This window comes from Mustela erminea, chromosome 1, assembly GCF_009829155.1.
Source record: "Mustela erminea isolate mMusErm1 chromosome 1, mMusErm1.Pri, whole genome shotgun sequence".
NCBI lineage: Eukaryota > Metazoa > Chordata > Mammalia > Carnivora > Mustelidae > Mustela > Mustela erminea.
The window spans coordinates 18,599,493-18,617,071 of NC_045614.1; the positions used below are offsets into that span (position 1 = coordinate 18,599,493).

The 17,579-nt window shown below is 57.4% G+C and overlaps 1 protein-coding gene across 1 annotated transcript; it reads right to left on the reverse strand.

The window, feature by feature from the left end:
- Positions 1-6,555: 6,555 nt before the first annotated feature.
- NCKIPSD (NCK interacting protein with SH3 domain) lies at positions 6,556-16,696 on the reverse strand. Its single transcript, XM_032319040.1, has 13 exons — positions 16,526-16,696; positions 13,907-14,016; positions 13,459-13,663; positions 13,181-13,271; positions 12,493-12,983; positions 11,041-11,211; positions 10,828-10,914; positions 10,603-10,741; positions 10,442-10,522; positions 10,191-10,319; positions 9,975-10,067; positions 9,666-9,838; positions 6,556-7,451 (listed from the first exon to the last, which is right to left on the reverse strand). Exons 1-13 carry the CDS (start codon positions 16,694-16,696, stop codon positions 7,248-7,250), a joined length of 2,145 nt encoding a protein of 714 aa, XP_032174931.1. The 3' UTR covers positions 6,556-7,247.
- Between the last annotated feature and the right edge of the window lie 883 nt (positions 16,697-17,579).

Consider the following 17,579-nt stretch of genomic DNA (forward strand, 5'->3'; position numbering starts at 1 on the left):
CTACGGTCCCTCCGGCAGAGGCAACAGCGACAACGCTCTGCAGCGTCATATGTGAAGGGCGCGGGCGTCCCAGGACCAAGGGGGGGTTTAGGGCTTGATCCCAGAACGCTCCAAGGGGCGCGGCTCCTGCTAGGAACTAACGGGAAACTCCTCGCTGAGGCATCCGGCCCACTCCGACGGTACCTATGACATCATCATCAACCAATCAAACAGCACATTCTTTGGCCCCTTGACTTCTTCGCTTCCGGGAGGTGGGGCTCCCGTGGGCTCCACCTCCCGAGCGCCCGGTCTACCTACCGAGAGCCGGCCGCTGGGCTCCAGAATCTGAGGAACCCCTTAAGGTCGGAGCTCCGCGCCGGGTGTGCAGTCTGGGTTCCACTGGGCGTGAGGGTGGAGCGTCTGCTCCGTCGCTGAAGGCGGAACTCGGATGGGGGCCCAGACCTCCTGTCCGGGGGCTGAAGGAGCGAGGCGGGGGATGAGGTTTTGGTTGCACGTTCGCCCTCCGGGTCCACAATCTAGCGAGTACAGGGCACAGAACTTTACACTAACAAAGGAGGGAGGCAGGCGGAACGCTAGGGGCTGGGCTGCTAGGGTCCCGGAGGAGGTGCCTCCGCCAACTTAGCGATCTGGGACGGCTTCCCGCTAGAGAGAATGCTTGAGCAGAGCCGGAATAACCGAGAGGAAGTCCGCAGCTGCGTGGGAAGGAGGAGCGCTCATCCTAGGTCTTGGAGGCTAAGTGGTCAAATGTGCAGAGGTGTAAAGGAACCGCCTGCCGAGACAGATCAAACTCTGCTGTCTTCACCAGGGCTAGCAGTGGCTTCAGCGGATCCTCCCGTGGAGAGCAAGACCTAGACTTTTTTTTTTTTTTTAAGATTTTATTTATTTATTTGACACACACACACTCAGAGATCACAAGTAGAGAGGCAGGCAGAGAGAGAGGGAGAAACAGGCTCCCTGCTGAGCAGAGAGCCCGAGGCGGGGCTCCATCCCAGGACCCTGAGATCATGACCTGAGCCAAAGACAGAGGCTTAACCCACTGAGGGTTAACCCAGGCGCCCCAAGACCTACACTTCTTAATACCCCTGACACGTGGTGTGACTTCGGTGGCTATCCCTGTCTCCTCCTGCTGTTCCTCCCTCCACTGCAGTCCTCTCTCTGGCTGCTGTACCGTGGAGGCCTCCCTCTCCCCCACCCCTCTGTGGCAGCTTCTACTGCGTCCTGTAAAGACAGAAACCAACTATTTCTGATAGTTTCTCCCTTCAACTCCAGACCTGCCCCTACCTCCTAGCAACATAGCAAGATCCCTGCAGTTCATCCACTGTCTCTTCTTTTCAACTCTAAGCTAGAGGGTCCATCTGGGGCTCAGAAACCTGGGTTTGAGGCTGCTGTGGGATAGATGGAGAGCCGCCCAGAAGACCAGAGGGCAAAGGCTTTGCAGAAACTGCTCTCTAGGACATGTTGGCCTCTCGCATCCTGGCTTTTCCTTCTACCCTGTGTTTGCCCTCTCTTTCCCCCTTAGTCAGGTACCTTGCTGGAAGAGAAAGCTAGAAGACCTGGCCAACCCATCCAGCTAATTATCCAATAGTTCTTTGATCTCACTGAGATCTCCAGTCCATCATTTCTCAGCTCCCCTGTTCCTTACCTTTATCATTAGCTTTATAGAATCCCGTGTTAGAACAACTCATCTGCCCTGCTTTTCTGAGACAAACATGAGCTAAAATCTAAGCCCACTTAAAAGAGACTAACTGTGGGACACCTGGGTGGCTCAGTGGGTTAAGCTGCTGCCTTTGGCCCAGATCATGATCCCAGGGTCCTGGGATGGAGTCCCACATTGGGCTCCTTGCTCGGCAGGGAGCCTGCCTCTCACTCTGCCTCTGCCTGCCTCTCTGCCTGTTTGTGTGCTTTCTCTCTCTTTCTGACAAATAAATAAAATCTTTAAAAAAAATAGACTGTGTATTCCTCACCTCTGGAGCAGCAGAACATTATAAGAGAAAAACATTTTACATTCATGACCACAAATCTCCATGTTATATCGGAGGGCATGGCCAGTGCTGTTAAGGCAGGAAAAATAATAAAAAGTTATGAGGATTAGAGGATTAGAAAGGAAAAAGTAAAACTTATGCACAGGTAATAGGGCTGTGTGTATGAGAAATTTGAAAGAACCTATAGATAAGTTATTAGAGTAAGCTTAGAAAAGTTCTTGAACACAAGATCAATATATAAAAATCAGTTGGAGGGCACCTGGCTGGCTCAGTTGGAGGAGTGTGAAACTCTTGGTCTTGGGGTTGTGAGTTTGAGCCCCACACTGAGTGTAGAGATTACCTAAAAATAAAATCTTTAGGGCACCTGGGTGGCTCAGTGGGTTGAGACTCTGCCTTGGGCTCAGGTCATGATCTTAGGGTCCTGGGATTGAGCCCCACATCGGGCTCTCTGCTCAGCAGGAAGCCTGCTTTCCCCTCTCTCTGCCTGCCTCTCTGCCTACTTGTGATCTTTCTCTCTCTCTCAAATAAATAAATAATCTTTTTAAAAATCTCTAATATAAATAAAAATGAAAATCAGTTCTAATTTCTATATATCAGCAACAGAAAATAAAAATTTTAAAAATATGCCATTTACAAGAGCATCAAGTAACAAAATGCCAGGAATAAAGCTAATGAAAGTTATACAATGACTCTTTTACACACACACACACACACACACACTCACACACACTCACATTACTGAAAGAAATAAAGACATAAATGGAGTGAAGAGCTGTGTTCAAAGATTGGAAGATTCAATATTGTAAAGATGCCATTTCTTCTAAAATTGACATTGACATATGGATTTAATGCAACTCCAATAAAATCCCGGTAAGTGTTTCTGTGTGTGTGTGTGTGTGTGTGTGTGTGTGTGTGTGTGTGTGTTTGTAGACTGATAAACTAGGTTCTAAAATGAGGGCCAGGAATACCCAAGACAGTCTTGAAAACCAAAGGAGGACACCTTCCTCTACTGGGAAGCTACAGAAAGCAAGACTATGGTCCCAGAGCAGGGGCAGACTGCTAGAACATAATCCCGAAGACAGGCCTAAAGATTTGTGGAGACTTGAATTTTGACGAGGGTGGCTCTTAAGAGTCAACATGAAGGAAAAAATGGGTCTTTCAAAAAATGGCGCCGGCTCAGTTGTATATCCATGTAGAAGTTAAATGAGAACCCTACTTCATACTACCACATACTCAATTCCAGACAGATTTGACAGTAAAATATGAAAGGAAAGAGAACACAGCTTTTAGAAGACAACACAGAAGAGCTTCTTCATACTTTAAGCAAAGATTTATTAAGATACAAAATGCACTAACCACAAAGAAATTCCTGGAAAAAGTTACAACTCTTACAACTAAGAACATCTTTTCACCAAAAGACAACATTGAGGATGGGAGCAGATATTGCAAGATAGACAACCCAAGGACTCCTATGCCACAGACATACCACAAATCAACGAAAGAGAGACAACCCAGCAAATGAACGGGCAAGAGATTTGAACGGGTTCACAAATAATCTAAATAGCCAGTAAACTCGTGAAAAGGTACTCAATCTCTTTAGCCATCAGGGAAATGCAAGTTTAAAAGCAAATACTATGATGGTGTACTGGAATGACTTTAAAAAAAAGAAAAGAAAAGAAAAGAAAAAGCTGACAATACCGTTTTGGGAACAAGACGGAGGAGCTGGAACTCAGTATGACTGGAGGGGGGCATACATTGGTACAGCTACTTTGCAAAACTGTTTGGAGTGTGGGCTTTTAAGCCTGCAGTTCCACTCATGAGAATATACCTCCAATATAATGCACATGTGCAAAAGACAACCTGGGTAACAACATCCCTGATGGCACTATTCGTAATAGGTAAGAACTAGAAACTGAGAGGTCATCAGCAGTGAGTAACGGAGGATACATCCCACACAACTTTGGCGGTGAACACACTGCAACCACATACTAGGACACGGACAAATCTCAGAAACTTAATGGTGAATGAGGAAGCCGGACTAAGAGTTTATACTGTATGGCTTCATTTATGTCGAGTTCAAATACAGGCGAAACTTACCTGTAATTCCCTCCAGGGAGGACGCATGTGTCAATGAGGGAGAGGGGGCACACACCAGTGGGCTTTGGGGACTGGTGATATTCTATTTCTTGACTTGGATGGTGGCTGTACTAGCATTCTTTCCTAATTCATTCAGTTGTACTCTCTGTATACTGCACTTTTCGTGGTTACGTTATTTTTCCATAAAAACAAGAAAAAAAGGAGCACCTGGGTGGCTCAGTGGGTTAAAGCTTCTGCTTTAGGCTCAGGTCATGATCTCAGGGTCCTGGAATCAAACCCGGAATAGGGCTCTCTGCTCAGCAGGGAGCCTGCTTCCCCATCTCTCTCTGCCTGCCTCTCTGCCTACTTGTGATCTCTGTCAAATAAAAATCTTTTTAAATTATTTTTTTTTTTTTTTTTTTTTTTTTTTTGTCAGAGAGAGTGAACACAGGCAGACAGAGAGGCAGGCAGAGGCAGAGGGAGAAGCAGGCTTCCTGCTGAGCAAGGAGCCCGATGCGGGACTCGATCCCAGGATGCTGGGATCATGACCCGAGCCGAAGGCAGCCGCTTAACCAACTGAGCCACCCAGGTGTCCCCAAATAAAAATCTTTTTAAAAGAGAGAGAGAGAAAGAGGAAAAAAAAGGTTTTCACCTGTTTGAAGTGTCTGTACCTTTCGGGGACCGAGCAGGCATGTGATCTTCACCCAACGCCTTACCCTGGAGTTGCCTGATGCATGAGTAGCCTGTGGTCCATGGGGTTCGTCCCACAGGCAAGGTGCCAGCACCTCTGTGTACCCACTTCTACCCAAGAGCTCAGCCCAAACCCCCATCCCTCAGTGCCCCTCACAACCTTCTTTGAGTTTTTCTTCTCGGCCCCACCCATCAAATACTCCCATTTGAGTGGCTTAGTTGTCTCTCTCTGCCCTCCAGCCTCACCACATCCCACATTTACCATCCTTCCAAGCAGCCAAAGAAAGCACAACTCCATTCTTGCAGAGACTTCCCTCGCTGAGGAATTCTGTGACTAACCATCATTCCCCCTTATGCTTGTAATTTTGTGTTTGGAGAGCACCATCAGGGTGTCTGCTGAGGGGGTCGCAGAGCTCTGGATCCTCTCCGAGCACGTTTGCTGCCAGAGGCCAGTATTTAACACTGTCAACGGGGGCTCTTGTGTCACACACACACACACGCACACCAGGCTTACCCCCACTCACCACCCCAGGGTTATACTTTGCTCATAACAGCTGGCAGTACGGAGACATAGGGCACAGCACAGCCCTGCCCTTCCAAAGTCAGTGTGTGCATCACGATAGGGGACAGAGCAAAGCATGGCTGCTGTCGCATGTTCCTGCATCGGTTTCCTGGGACACCTGTGCTTTTTATGGAATCACGCTCTCTCCGAAGGAGCACCATCATACTCTGCTTTCAGCTCTCCAGTGAGGAAGGAGTCGTGATTGGAAAGCCATGGACTCTGGATGTGAAAGGCAAGGCAGAAGGCCCCGAGGGTGAAGAGGAGTAAACAGGTTGTGCCTCACCTTTCCACTGGGGGGCACTGTCAGCCCCTTTTCTGGTCCAGCAGGGGAGCTTAGGTGCTTAACCGACAGTCAAGAGTTAAGCTCGGACATCCCTCATCAGCCTCCTGAGCTTTACTTCCGTTGAGTTCACTGTCACATGTTCCTGCCTCAGATTCCCAAGGACCTGTGTCCAGGGGACCCCACCCCTTGCCCTGGCCTTTTTGGTGCTTCTTGCTGGATTACAGTCCTGTTGGAAAAATAGTGGAACAGCCCTTGGCCTTCAGCGACCAGAAGTCACGGTATCAATAATTCAGGATATGTGGGAGTATCGGATGAGGATCGTCCTGGGTGAAAGATGGAGGGAACTAATGAAAACCACTTCTGACTGGTGTCTGCCTGTGGGCTCCTGACCCTTCCCCATTTGTGGCCAGAGCCTTCATTAACTTGGGAGCCCATAAGGAAAATGAAGCTTTCGCCAGGTGGTCCCCAACTGTCCGCCAACAGTAATGCCAACTCAACCCCATGTCTGCTGAGGTAACTCTTTTTGCCCCCACTGTTAGGATGGAACTTCTGAGGCTGCAAAATGAGGGATCTTGTTGGACCCACGACAGGCGAGCAAGGGAACAGAGCCAGGCAGGGCCTGCACGTGCTGGAAGGCTGCTGTGGGGCCCACTTCATCTGAGAACAGCTACAAGGGACAGGGTTTCACCAGGGGAGAAGTGAGGTCTTCGAGGGCAGTCACCTGCAAACAGGCCGCGGAGCACTCATTGGCTTAGCTGTGGCCAGGGAGCAATGGGAACTCGGGGAGAGAGGCTGAACGGGGCTCAAGGGACCTTGATGGACAGGACTATTAGGGACCATCCGCTCCCCAAGCTGGAGAAGTCAGGGCAAGCAAGTGACAAGGTCCTGAGGCCCCAGCATCCCCAGCCCATCCTGCCCCACCCCAACCCAGGAGCATGCGGGGTTGCGGAGCACACAGCCTGTTTCCAGATGCCTGTGATTTATTTCCGAAGGTGAGCTGCAGCACACGGGAAAATACACATGGCTTTTCAGTCTGTTTTTACAGAGAAAATAGACTCTCATTGGCCTTCTCAGTGCCATCACGCTCTTCTGCGGAGCTCCAGAAGAGATGGCCCGTCACTAAGATTCTGTGCTCAAAGCAGCAGCTTGGCCAAGACCTCTGGGGTGGGAGCAAGGGAAAGCGACCCCCACAGGGAGGGGGGAGCATATGAGCAGCACTCACTGTGAAGCTAAGGCAAAGAACAGAGCTGGCAGAAGGCGCCTCCCCTTACCCTAAGGACATGGCTTGCTGAGGCCCAGGACCCAGACTAGGCAGGAGAGGGACGGGGACTCTGGGCCAGCCTGGGGCAGCAGCAGGACTCTGAGTGTGCATCTGTGTTGAGGGGAGGGGGCATGCTGAAGAGGCAGCCTACCAGGAGATGGAGGGGCTTCAGCTCACACAGGCCCTCTGCCCCAGCAGAGCTCCCAGAGCGTGGTCCCCAATCCCGTACTTGGCCCCTCGCATTGGCTCTCCTTCAGGTTGGGCGGGGGCCCTGCTTAGGTCCCTTCCACCACCACCTGCCCCATGCTGTCTGTGCAAAAACATTCTGAGGGCCACACCTCCGTGTCCCCTGCACCCTGCCCAGGGCTGCAGGGAAGGGAGGGAAGGAAGGCGCTAGCTGGGGTCCTCGCCCAGCTCGGGGAACTCCTTGCACATCTCTCGGACAATCATGCGGTCCATCTGGCCCTGGGGCGAGGCTTCCTCTTCGGTCAGGATGCGCCGCAGGGTGGCCTGCAGGTCGGGGAGCCGGTGGCGGTGCTGCAGGTAGGGCGTGGAGCGGATCACCGCGTGCATCAAGGACAGGTACTCCACGCGCAGCTGCAGGAGGAGTGGCTGAGCTCAGGGACCCAGGGGAGGCACTGCCACCGCGCCCGGACAGGAACAGACCACCACGTGGGCCCCCGGGGCCATGGACCAGCTCACAGCCCGGAAGATCAAGGCCATACCCTCAGCACCCACCCCGTGCCTGGCCCAGATGGGCCCGTAAGAGCCGCCGAGCAAATGAATGGATGGACCGTCCCAGACACAGGCAGTCCCAGAACGGGGCCAGTCCACGGGAGTCCTGGCTCGGAGAGGAGGCGAGGGCAAACGGCCAGCTCCTGCCCATATTTACTGTGCGGCCAGAGGCCCCCTGCTGCTCACTTCCCCCTCTTACTCACACCCACAGCTTCAGATACTGACCCATGTTCACACCTCTGGCCGAGACCCGTCCAGTGGGCTCCAGGTGAGAACACCCACTGCCCACTTCTCGTCTCCCACAGCCCGCAGAGACATCTCTGCTGCACACATCCACCATCCCACTCACGACCTTCCCCGTCTTCCGCAAACAGCAGGCTTGCTCGTGGTTTTTTTTTTTGTATTTTTTTTTACTTGCTCATGTTTTTTTCTTACTAAAGAGCACACCTGTCCACCTAAACGCACAGGCCAGAAACACAGGGGTCCTCTCTGATAAGCCACCCCTACCTTCAATAGCCCCTCCAGTCTGACAGCCCAGCTGCTCCTTCTCCTCACTGAGACACCCAATCCACTGACCCTCTTTAAGCACTGACCTGTGCTTAGAGGAGTCACTTCTTCAGGCAGCGTCACCCTGTGCCCCCCAAGCCTGGTCAGACTATAGCACCTGCAAATCCGCTCCCAGCGTCTAAGCAGTGGACAGCCCCAGGGCCCTGCACAGGCCCAAACCTCCTTTTCTGCCATAAAGCTCACACGGACGTGCGGCACGGCCCTGCACTCCGGGCTCTTTCCTCTGCTACATTCACGCACCCTTAAGGAAAAGCCCACCTTCTTCTCCCAGTTCTCCGGATCTAAAGCGCCTACACAGCCGGCCTTGTGCTCCGTGGAGAGAACAAGCGGTCTTTCAGAAGGCTCTTGTCCTCTCCTCCGAGCATCCGCATCTCACCCATCCCCGCCAGAATGAGCTGCCCTGGCTCCCCCTGGGGGATGGGGGGGGCATCCCAACACAGGCCTGGGCCGTCTCCCACTGCCTGGTCTACTTGGCTCCTGCACTGGCCCACGCTCCTGAACACACCAGCCATTTCTTGATGCTTACTGGATCATTCCCTCCGGCCCAGAAACCTGCACCATCATCTTCTGCCTTTTAAAACACTTCTTGACCGGGGCGCCTGGGTGGCTTAGTTGGTTAAGCAAGTGCCTTCAGCTCAAGTCATGATCCCGGAGTCCTGGGATCGAGTCCCACATTGGGCTCCCTGCTCGGCGGAGAGTCTGCTTCTCCCTCTGACCTCTCCCCTCTCATGCTCTTTCATTCTCTCTCTCTCTCAAATAAATAAATAATTTTTTAAAAAAAGAAAGCACTTCCCGACCCATCTCCCTCCCGCGGCCCTCCGCTCTTCTGCTCCCTTCATAGACAAACTCACAGGCGTTGTCTCCACTTACACCTTCCAATGTCCACCCCCCACTTCCCTCCAACTTCAGATTCTCTCTTACATGTTCCATTCGGACCCTCTTCCCTCTACTCTGCGGATACTGCTTGTCAGTCACCTCTGGCCTCTGGGGGGCAATTCCAACCGCAATCACACTTCGGTTGCCTAACAGAAGGCCACGGCAGGCTTGGCACTCACCTCTGATTCACAAACCTGACCTCGTCCCCCATGGCCATGGCCTCTCACTGCCCACACAGGCTGCCCTGACAGCCGTGGCTGCTTCCTTGCAAGCTTCCCACCAACCCTGAGCTCTCAAACAGTCTAAGCGACATGTCGGGTATCAGTCAGGTCACATCCCCTCCTCTGAGATCAGGAACTCCTGCCGCAGCCTCTGAGGCCTTGTGGAAATGCCCCTCCTCCTGCCTGACCCCCGGCTTCCTCCACCCCAGCTCCATCCAGGCAGCCTGGCCCACAACCGCTCACCGGGGTTCCTTTGGGTCTGGGCACACCCGCCATGGTTCCTAAGTGGCCCCCACGCTGACCTGGCTCCAGCTGCACCCCACCCCCCGTCTCCGTTCCATGGCCTGTCCCCCGCTTCATTCCGTTTCAGCCTCTACACAGCTCCCACCCCTGCTCCAGCCACTCCGGGCACCTTGTCTCCAGGCGACAGGTCCGCGATGTGGCGCACGGTGATGTCGATGAGCGCCATCATGTCCGTGTGGTAGAAGATGGCGGCTGTGGCAGGGCTAGCGAACACGTCCTGCAGGAACTTGAGGATGGAGTGTGGCGGCTGCGGCTCATGTTTGAAGATGCGCACAGGGTCATCTAGGAGGCGGGGGGAAGGGCTCAGGATGGTCACTGCGGGGGGTGAGGGGGGCAGTCCAGGGCACTGCAGGGAGTGACAGGGGTCACGGAGGCCAATGACAGGGCAGTGGTGTCGCACCGATTCCCCGGCCCTCACCCCCTCTGTTCAGCAGCAACAGCAGCTTCTCAGAGAAGATCTTGACGTTGGAGTGTTTGCTCAGGGCGGTCATGATGACGTTCTGGTCCGGGGCTGAGGAAGGACATGGGTATAAACCAGTGCATGGGCACCAAGCACCAAGCGGGGAGAGCCCCCCCCACGCCGGCCCCCACCCGCCCTCCCCTTCCCTTCCCGCCGCCGGCCACCACCCCCCACCTGGCAGGTGCAAGTTGAGAGCCAGAAGCAAGTTCATGCAGAGATCCGGCAGCTGCTCGGTGGTGTCCAGGGGCAGCCCGTCCTCCACGATGCTCAGCAGGAACTGGGCGAAGGGCGTGCCCAGGTGCTCTGGGGGAGGGGCGCACACAGTCTGAGCCCCACCCACGCACCCACCCCCTGGGTTCCTGTCAGGCTGGGGCAGGCGGTCCCAGACCCTCAGGCTCCCAGCAGTGGGAGAGCTGCCCGCTTACCGTAGTGTGCGTACGGCACTGCCTCCCCCATGGAAAACACCATGGCCAGGATGAGGGCGGAGTAGCAGAGCTTCTGGTGATCTGGAGGGCAAGGCAGGAGGTGAGAGCCCGTCAGGCTGGTGGGGACCCCCCACGGGGCAGGCGGCTCCCCCTCATCTCACCCTGCGTGTCAGTCTGCATGTCCCGCGCCAGCTCCACAGGCAGCACAGACGACACGAGTGTGGAGATGATGGCCGCATCCAGGCCGCACATGGCGCCGAAGCACTTGAGGAGCAGCAGCCGCAGGGACGCCCGGTGCTCCTGGCGGGAAACCCCGTGCGCTCAGTGCCCGGAAGCCCCACGTCTGCCCGGCGCCTCCACGCCCCGCCCCCATGCCTCGCACACACCATTTGGTAATAGGCCACCAAGGCCAGGACAGACTCAAACTCATTTCTCTTGCACATTTTCTTGCAAACTTCAGGGTCGGCGTCAGTCTGCGGGGAGGAGGAAGCGCGACAGACTCAGCGGGAGCCGCGCAGTCACACGAGAGGGAGCGGAGTACACGCAGGGGAGACTCCTGAGCCCTGCGGGGAGGACACCCATGGGCCCCCACCCCGCACCAGGATGTGTAGCAGCTCCTCCAGGTAGCAGCGGATGACTCCCTCGTCCTCGTACAGGGCCCAGCTGCGCTGCTGGGCATCGTCCTTCCGGCGAGCCAGGTCTGCAAAGATCACCTCCAGCCGCTGCTGGTCATGGCAGACCTGCCCGGAGGGCAGGGCAGTGCTCAGGTCCTGGGTTGGGGAGAGAAGGAGGCAGGATTCAGCACACTCCTGGGGGCTTCCTGGCCCATCCCCATCTCCAGGAAGCCCCCAAAGCTGGGAAGTCCACCCAGATCCTGAGGATGTCACAGGCATGAGCTCCAGGCCAAGCGTCCCCCACCTCACCTCCCAGAGCTGCCCCTGGTTCGTGTCCTTCCAAAGCCTGGGAGGGACCAGCCCCTGGTTCTCTTTCATCCTTCCCCCTGCCCCGCCTCGAGCTCCCACTAAACACCTGCTCCCATGACCCATACCTCAACAAGGAAACTCCCAAGGGCAGCGCGCCACCCATCCCATCCCCCCTCTGCAAGTACCTCCATCGCCCCCAGTCTTGATAACCTGCTGGGACCAGATTCTGCACGAGACACACGTGCGGGGTGCCCTCCAAAAACCCGCCTCTCATGCCAGCCCTGCGTAAACATCTTCGTGTGGGAGGCTCCCGACTCTGCCACTGCCTGAATGTGACTGGGATGCCGCACAACACGCCACCAGGCCTTGTCATCTCCCCACCTTCTGTCTCCCGGTGCTTCCTGTTTGACAAGCACCGGCTGTGCCCAGCACAGATGACCCTACTGACCTGCTGCTCCACCCCCTGCCCCTGCACACGGCTGCTGGATCCTGGGGCTCTAAGGAGGGACCTTGGGCCCATCTGGTCCCCATATAGAGATGGTTCGCTACCCTCCAATCCTGCTTCCTGATCAGTGCCCCAACCTTGGCAAAGGCTCCCACCGGCCCCACAACGCCCACGCACCTGACTCACACCTGCGTCAGCACCAAGGCCTCCGCCACAGCTCTCGAAGCACCCACTCCTCCCCATTGCCAAGGCCAGCAGGGCACTCCCCTCTCCCATGCCCTCTGTCCACTCTCCCCCTGCAGCCAGAGAAGACTCTGGGCCACTCACATCTGGTCTCATCCGTCACCTGCTCCGCATTGCACCTTCTCCCACACCGCCTGTTCCCTTGCTCCCCATGTTACAGCCATGCTGGCCTTGTTTCGCTTCCGCCCGCGAGCCAAGTATGGTCCTGCCTCATGGCCCTTGTCCAGGCTGAGCCTCTGCCCGGAATGCTCTCTCTCCCTTTCTCCCTTTCCCCTCCAGGGACCAGTTCAAAGGTCACTAGCACCTGGCACAATGAAGGCCGAGCCAGAACTCAGCACATGCCTGTCAAGGGCTGACACAAGGGTGAGGGCAGGGATGGCGCGGGGGAGGCAGGGCGGCCCCAGGGCGGGGAGGCCCTGGGCCCAGCCGCCCACCCTCACCTTGCCCTCTACCAGCGAGAGGAGGACCTGCTCCATGACTGGCGAGCTGGCCGGTACGGAGGCCTGGATGTGACCCACCACGACGCCAATGGCCACGCGGCAGAGCTCGTGGCTCAGGCCGGTGTTTCTCCGCACGAGCTCCATCAGCTCTGCCCCGATGGTCCTGGGCACGGCAGGCTCAGCCACCGCCTTCTCGTCAGTGGTCCCCAGGCTCAGGGCACCCAGGGCCTCCAGTTCATCGGGGGCTGAGGCCGTATCAACTGCCACCTCCTCTGTAGGGGGCTCGGGGGCTGGCGCCTTGGAGGGAGGGGGCTGCGCTTGGGACACAGTGGTATGGGTGCCTCGGCGCGGCACAGGCGGGGGCGTGGGCGAGCAGCTGGGGCCCAGCTCCGACGAGCTAGAGCCGGTACAGAGCGTGTCAAGGGAGGTGCTGCTGACTGAGGAGCCGCTGGACACAGAGCTGCCCCCGGAGGGCGCGGTGTTGCGGCCGCCTGTGGGCAGAGAGCGGATGCTGTGCTGGGACAGCCCCCCTGGGTCCCTTACCCCTCCAGGCCCTGAGCCCCAGCCTGGTTTCTCTGCCAGACCCACCCCGCCGAGCCCAGAACCCCTAACCTTCTGACACAAGCAGACGGCCGTTCCAAGCACAGGGTGCCCATCCCCACCAACTGCCCCAACCCTGCCTTCTCACCACTTCCTGGGGCCATCAGGGCCTCCCGGTCTCGGCGCTTCACGGGTGGGGGTGGCGTGGTGGGAGCCGCTCGGCGAGGCTGCGGTGGGATCTGGGAGGACAGAAGCGGGATCTGGGAGGGCAGGCTGCTGACTCGGGTACCGGCCTGGTGAGGGCCCTGGGCTCTTGGCATGCGCTGGGCTACTGCTCTGCATCCCGGACCCGAGTGGACTCTTGGAGCCTCTGGACCCAGACAAGCTCCGCCCACCTCCCTTCCCCAGGGTTCCCTCACCGCATACCTGGTAGAGGCCTCCGTCTGCCCCGAGATACTCGGAGCTGGGCAGGCTGTGCTGCCGTTCGAACCCAGCTCGACACATCCCATTGGGCTGCCTGGCGGCGGCAGCATCCAAATGGTGGTCACTGGTGGACGGGGTCATAGCCGAGGGACTGGAGGCAGAGGGGCCTCTGCGGGACAGGGTCTCTTTCCGGTGGTGGATCAGCTTCCTAATGGAGGGGCAGGGAAATCACTGGGCAAGTGACCTTAAAACTCCCCAAGTTCTCACATGCTCCCTGCGGGATGCAGCGGGGGCCCCTCCCAGCCCAGGCTGCTCCCATCTCCCTCCTGCTCCACCCCACTCTGCCTTCCAGACATCCCCAGCACTCACTGAAGGACCCCCACCCTACCGTGCTGGGGCGGGGGCGGCAGGGAGGGGGGGGGCCGTCCTCCTCCCCTCCCCCCACACTCACTGAAGGACTCCGCGCTGCTCCAGGCTGTACTTGCCACCATCCCGCATGGCTGCATTGTGCACGGCCTCAATGGCCCGGTCAATCGCTTGGAGGACATCCTGCTCCAGGCCCTGGGTGGGAGCAAGGGTGAGAAGTTAGACCTGGGAACCTAGGGAGGGTGAGCCCTGACCCAGCCCAGGATGGAGCCCCATTACAGTGAAATCCTGGAATGCTAGACAGGAGCACAGAAAGCTGAAGGAGAATATGAAGTTAAGGCTCTCAAAAACTGTGTCACTCAGGGAGCTGAGCACAGGGTGGCCCCATGCTGCTGCTTTACATATGGGGATCCCAGTCAGGCCCCACAGTGAGGCTCTCAGCTGTCTCCGAACACCAGGGGTCTAGAGCAAAAACACAGCCCAGGGACCCCCAGCTCGAGACCATGAGTACATACCTAGTCTATCCCCAGGCTTGGCTCAGAGCCCAGGCTAGCATGCCAAGCAGGGTGCCTCTAGTGTCTGGAACCCTTAACAAATCACTCTGGATCTTGCTGACCCTTCTTCAAACCAAGGTCACACTCCAGAATAGCCCAGTCCTCACAGAGCCTTCTGCAGACCCCAGGGATGGGCCTGAGGGACCAGCTGAGGATGGGCCAAAGGGGTCTCCTCTTTCCATCCCTGCTTCTAGCCCTCATACCCCCTAGTTATTCCAGGAATCTTCCAGTCTTGCCCTGGGAACCAGCAGTCTGTGTTTGTGGCAAAGGATGGACATAAGAGAGGGGCCTGGCCCCCGGCCCAGATTTCCGTGCTGCCAGACCCAGCAACTCGGGGGTCTAATCTGCCCAGCCAGACTGGCAAGGTGTGAAGAGTAGGGGGTGGCCGCTGTGGGACCATCCACCTCCACCCCTCCCCTGTCCGTCATGGTCCATCAGGGTACATGGAGGTCTCTGAACTGAGGTGACGTCACTCAGAGCAGGGTCGAAGAAGCGTCCCTGACGGGGACGGAGAAATGGATACAGAGGTCAGCAAAGCCGTCCAGATAGCATGGGGAATGCCAGAATGCAGGGAGACAGGAGACAGAAAGGGGGACAGAAAAAAGAAACACATATCCATAGGAAACAAGAAAGAGAGAGAAGGGGAGAGAGGGAGGGAGGAAGGGAGAGAGAGGGAGAGACAGGCAGAGGGAGACAACGCAGAAAGAAATTGAGAGCCAGAGACGGAGAAAGGCAGAGAGTCGGAATGGCAGACACAGACAGAGTTAGGGAGACAGAGACAGGGAGATATGCAGAAAGAGACTACGAGGGGATGGGAGCCTCCCTGCCCCTGCCAAGCCCCAAGCCCACTAGCCCTGAAAAGGATCTTCACAGGCCCTTGAAGAAGAGGCTTCCAACAGCCCCCAACCCGAGAGAGGCTGGGTCTGACACGCTCCCTCCGAAGCCAGCAGCCCTAGTGTCCAGGGCCCCAGTCACGCCCCAGGCACTCCTACATGGGAGCAAACTGAGGGTCCAAGGCCCAGGGCCCATCCCCTCTGGTAAGACCAGATGACATCTCCAAATTTATCCTGTTATTTCTGTCCTGAACTGGGCTGGGACAGGATGTTTCCTAAAGACTAGGGACTAGGATGGGGCGGGGGTGTCTGGCACAGGCCAGGCTTGGAGGCTCCAGGCCCTCCTTTCCCCTGAGGTCAGAATAGACCAGCTGGAGACACTTACACCCCAACCCCCACAGCAGGACTATTCTTGGGGAAACAGGAACTGGAGATGCGGCCTCCACTGGAAGGAAATAGGGCCATAGTCAAACCAGGGGAAGCCGTGAAGAGATCTCACTTCCTCACAACGGGAGAGGTCCCCACCCCAGGCTGTGGACAAGGAGGGATGAGGCTTTTCAATTTCAGAGAGAATTAGTCTGAAAAGACAGGGCCTGAGGCTTGGGATGGGGAAGAGGGGTGTCAGGGAGAGTAGTGCCAGGGAGTGCCAACAGGGGCTGAGAACTTTGGTTCCAAGATGGTTGGGGGTGGTCTGAAGAAGAGCTTAGGGGGTGGGTGAATACGGGAGAGCAAAAGCCACAGACGTCTCAAGGCTTGGAGGTTTGGAGGGTCATCCAGGGGCTTCAGAGGTCAGTGGAGGAGTGAGGACATAGAGCATGGCTGAGGAAACAGGTGGTGTCCAGGGTGGCCTGGGTCTCCGTGGTGGAGGCAGTGGCTCCAGCTGAGGGTCTGAGGGTGGGAGGCAAGAGTGTGCGACCCGGTGGATCCAGGGAAAGGACTAAGGACTGATTATGGGTCTGAGCTTTCAGTGATCCGAGGAACTGATCAGAATTCGGCAGGACTGTGTCTTGAATTCTACTCAGATGGAGCTTCAGATATTGGGTCTCAATGGGTCTGGGATCCCAAGGAGTCTCAGTCCCAGAGTTAGATTGCCGGTCTGGAGTCCTCAGAGTTGGCTGTCAAGGGCCTGGCCTTTTGTAGGGGTGCGGGCTCTTGGGGTCCCAGTCTTCGTGAGTCTGGGGTCTCAGGGTCAGGTGCTCAAACTCCCTATCTGCGGGAGGTCCCGGCGGGGCTGGGGCTCCGGGGTGGGTACCGAGAGCCTGTGATGGGGCCCAGTCGGGGGACCGCGGAGGCCGGGCCGGGGAGGGGAACACTTACCTGCAGGCGGCGCAGGTAGGCGGGCGGCACGTAGCCGGTCTCGCCACTGCGCGCCCGCGCCGCCAGCCACCAGTGCGCGCTGCTGCGCTCCAACACCAGGAAGGTCTCCCCCGCGGCGAACGCCAGCGCGTTGGGCTCCGCCGAGCGGAACGCGTAAAGCGCACGATACATGGGGCCGGGCCGGGCCGCGCCGGGGCAGTGGAGGCGGCGGGGGCTGCGGAACCAGGACGCCAGGCCCGGAGCGCCGCGATCGCCCCGCCCCGGCCCGTGACACACGACGCGTGCGCGCACCAGCCGGTCGCCGCAGCCCCGCCTCAGGAGGGGGATGGCCCCCGCGCCGATCGCAGCGCCCCCTGGCGGCGCCAAGCGGCGCGGCGCGACCGGGCGCGGCTCGAGTTAGCCTCCGGTCGGGTCCGGACCCCCAAGACTTCGAGCCTCTGAGCCCCCGCTCCGTATCCGCCCGGTGAACCCCATCCTAGCTTCTCCCGCCTGGTCCTCCGCTCAAGCCCGGGTGCTGCGATCCGTTCGACCTCCGGAAGGAGCGCTCAGCCCGCAGCCCAACGGCAGAGCGTGCGTCCTGCGCTCTAGTCCCGAGCGTCGCCGCCACGCCGGGAGAGTGGGTCCTGACCTACTAACGGTAGCAGAGTCCCATCGTTGCGTCTCGCTGATCCAACACTTGGAGGCGCCCGCGGGGGGCGGTCTTCTTGGTGTCTACAGGCCGCGTGACCCCTCTCCACCGAGTCCCTACTGCCAGCCGCACGCACCACGCACAGAAACCAGGTTGGCCATTCCCCAGTCCAAATCCTCCAGCCCTCGCAGCCCACCACCTCCTCTCTGCTCTTGCTTCTCTCCACTCCGCTAATACAGGTCTTTGCATACCGTTTCCTCCCTTGGGGCTCACACCCACCCCGCCAACAGCATAAGGTCATTATGCTCCCAGTCGCTGTCACGTTGCTCTATTGTCTTTATAGGACCTACAACTCCGAATTATCTTATTTCTGAGCAGACAGGAGAGCTGATGAGGGTGGCGAGGGCGGTGCTATGTGGCCTTAAG

Excerpts from the sequence above, each read along its gene's own strand:
- NCKIPSD (XM_032319040.1), bottom strand. The coding sequence starts at position 16,696 with ATGTATCGTGCGCTTTACGCGTTCCGCTCGGCGGAGCCCAACGCGCTG. Across the intron at positions 13,664-13,906 it reads GAGCAGCGCGGAGTCCTTCA|GAAGCTGATCCACCACCGGA; the intron begins GTGAGTGTGGGG and ends CCCCTCCATTAG. Across the intron at positions 9,839-9,974 it reads GTTGCTGCTGAACAGAGGGG|ATGACCCTGTGCGCATCTTC; the intron begins GTGAGGGCCGGG and ends CCCGCCTCCTAG.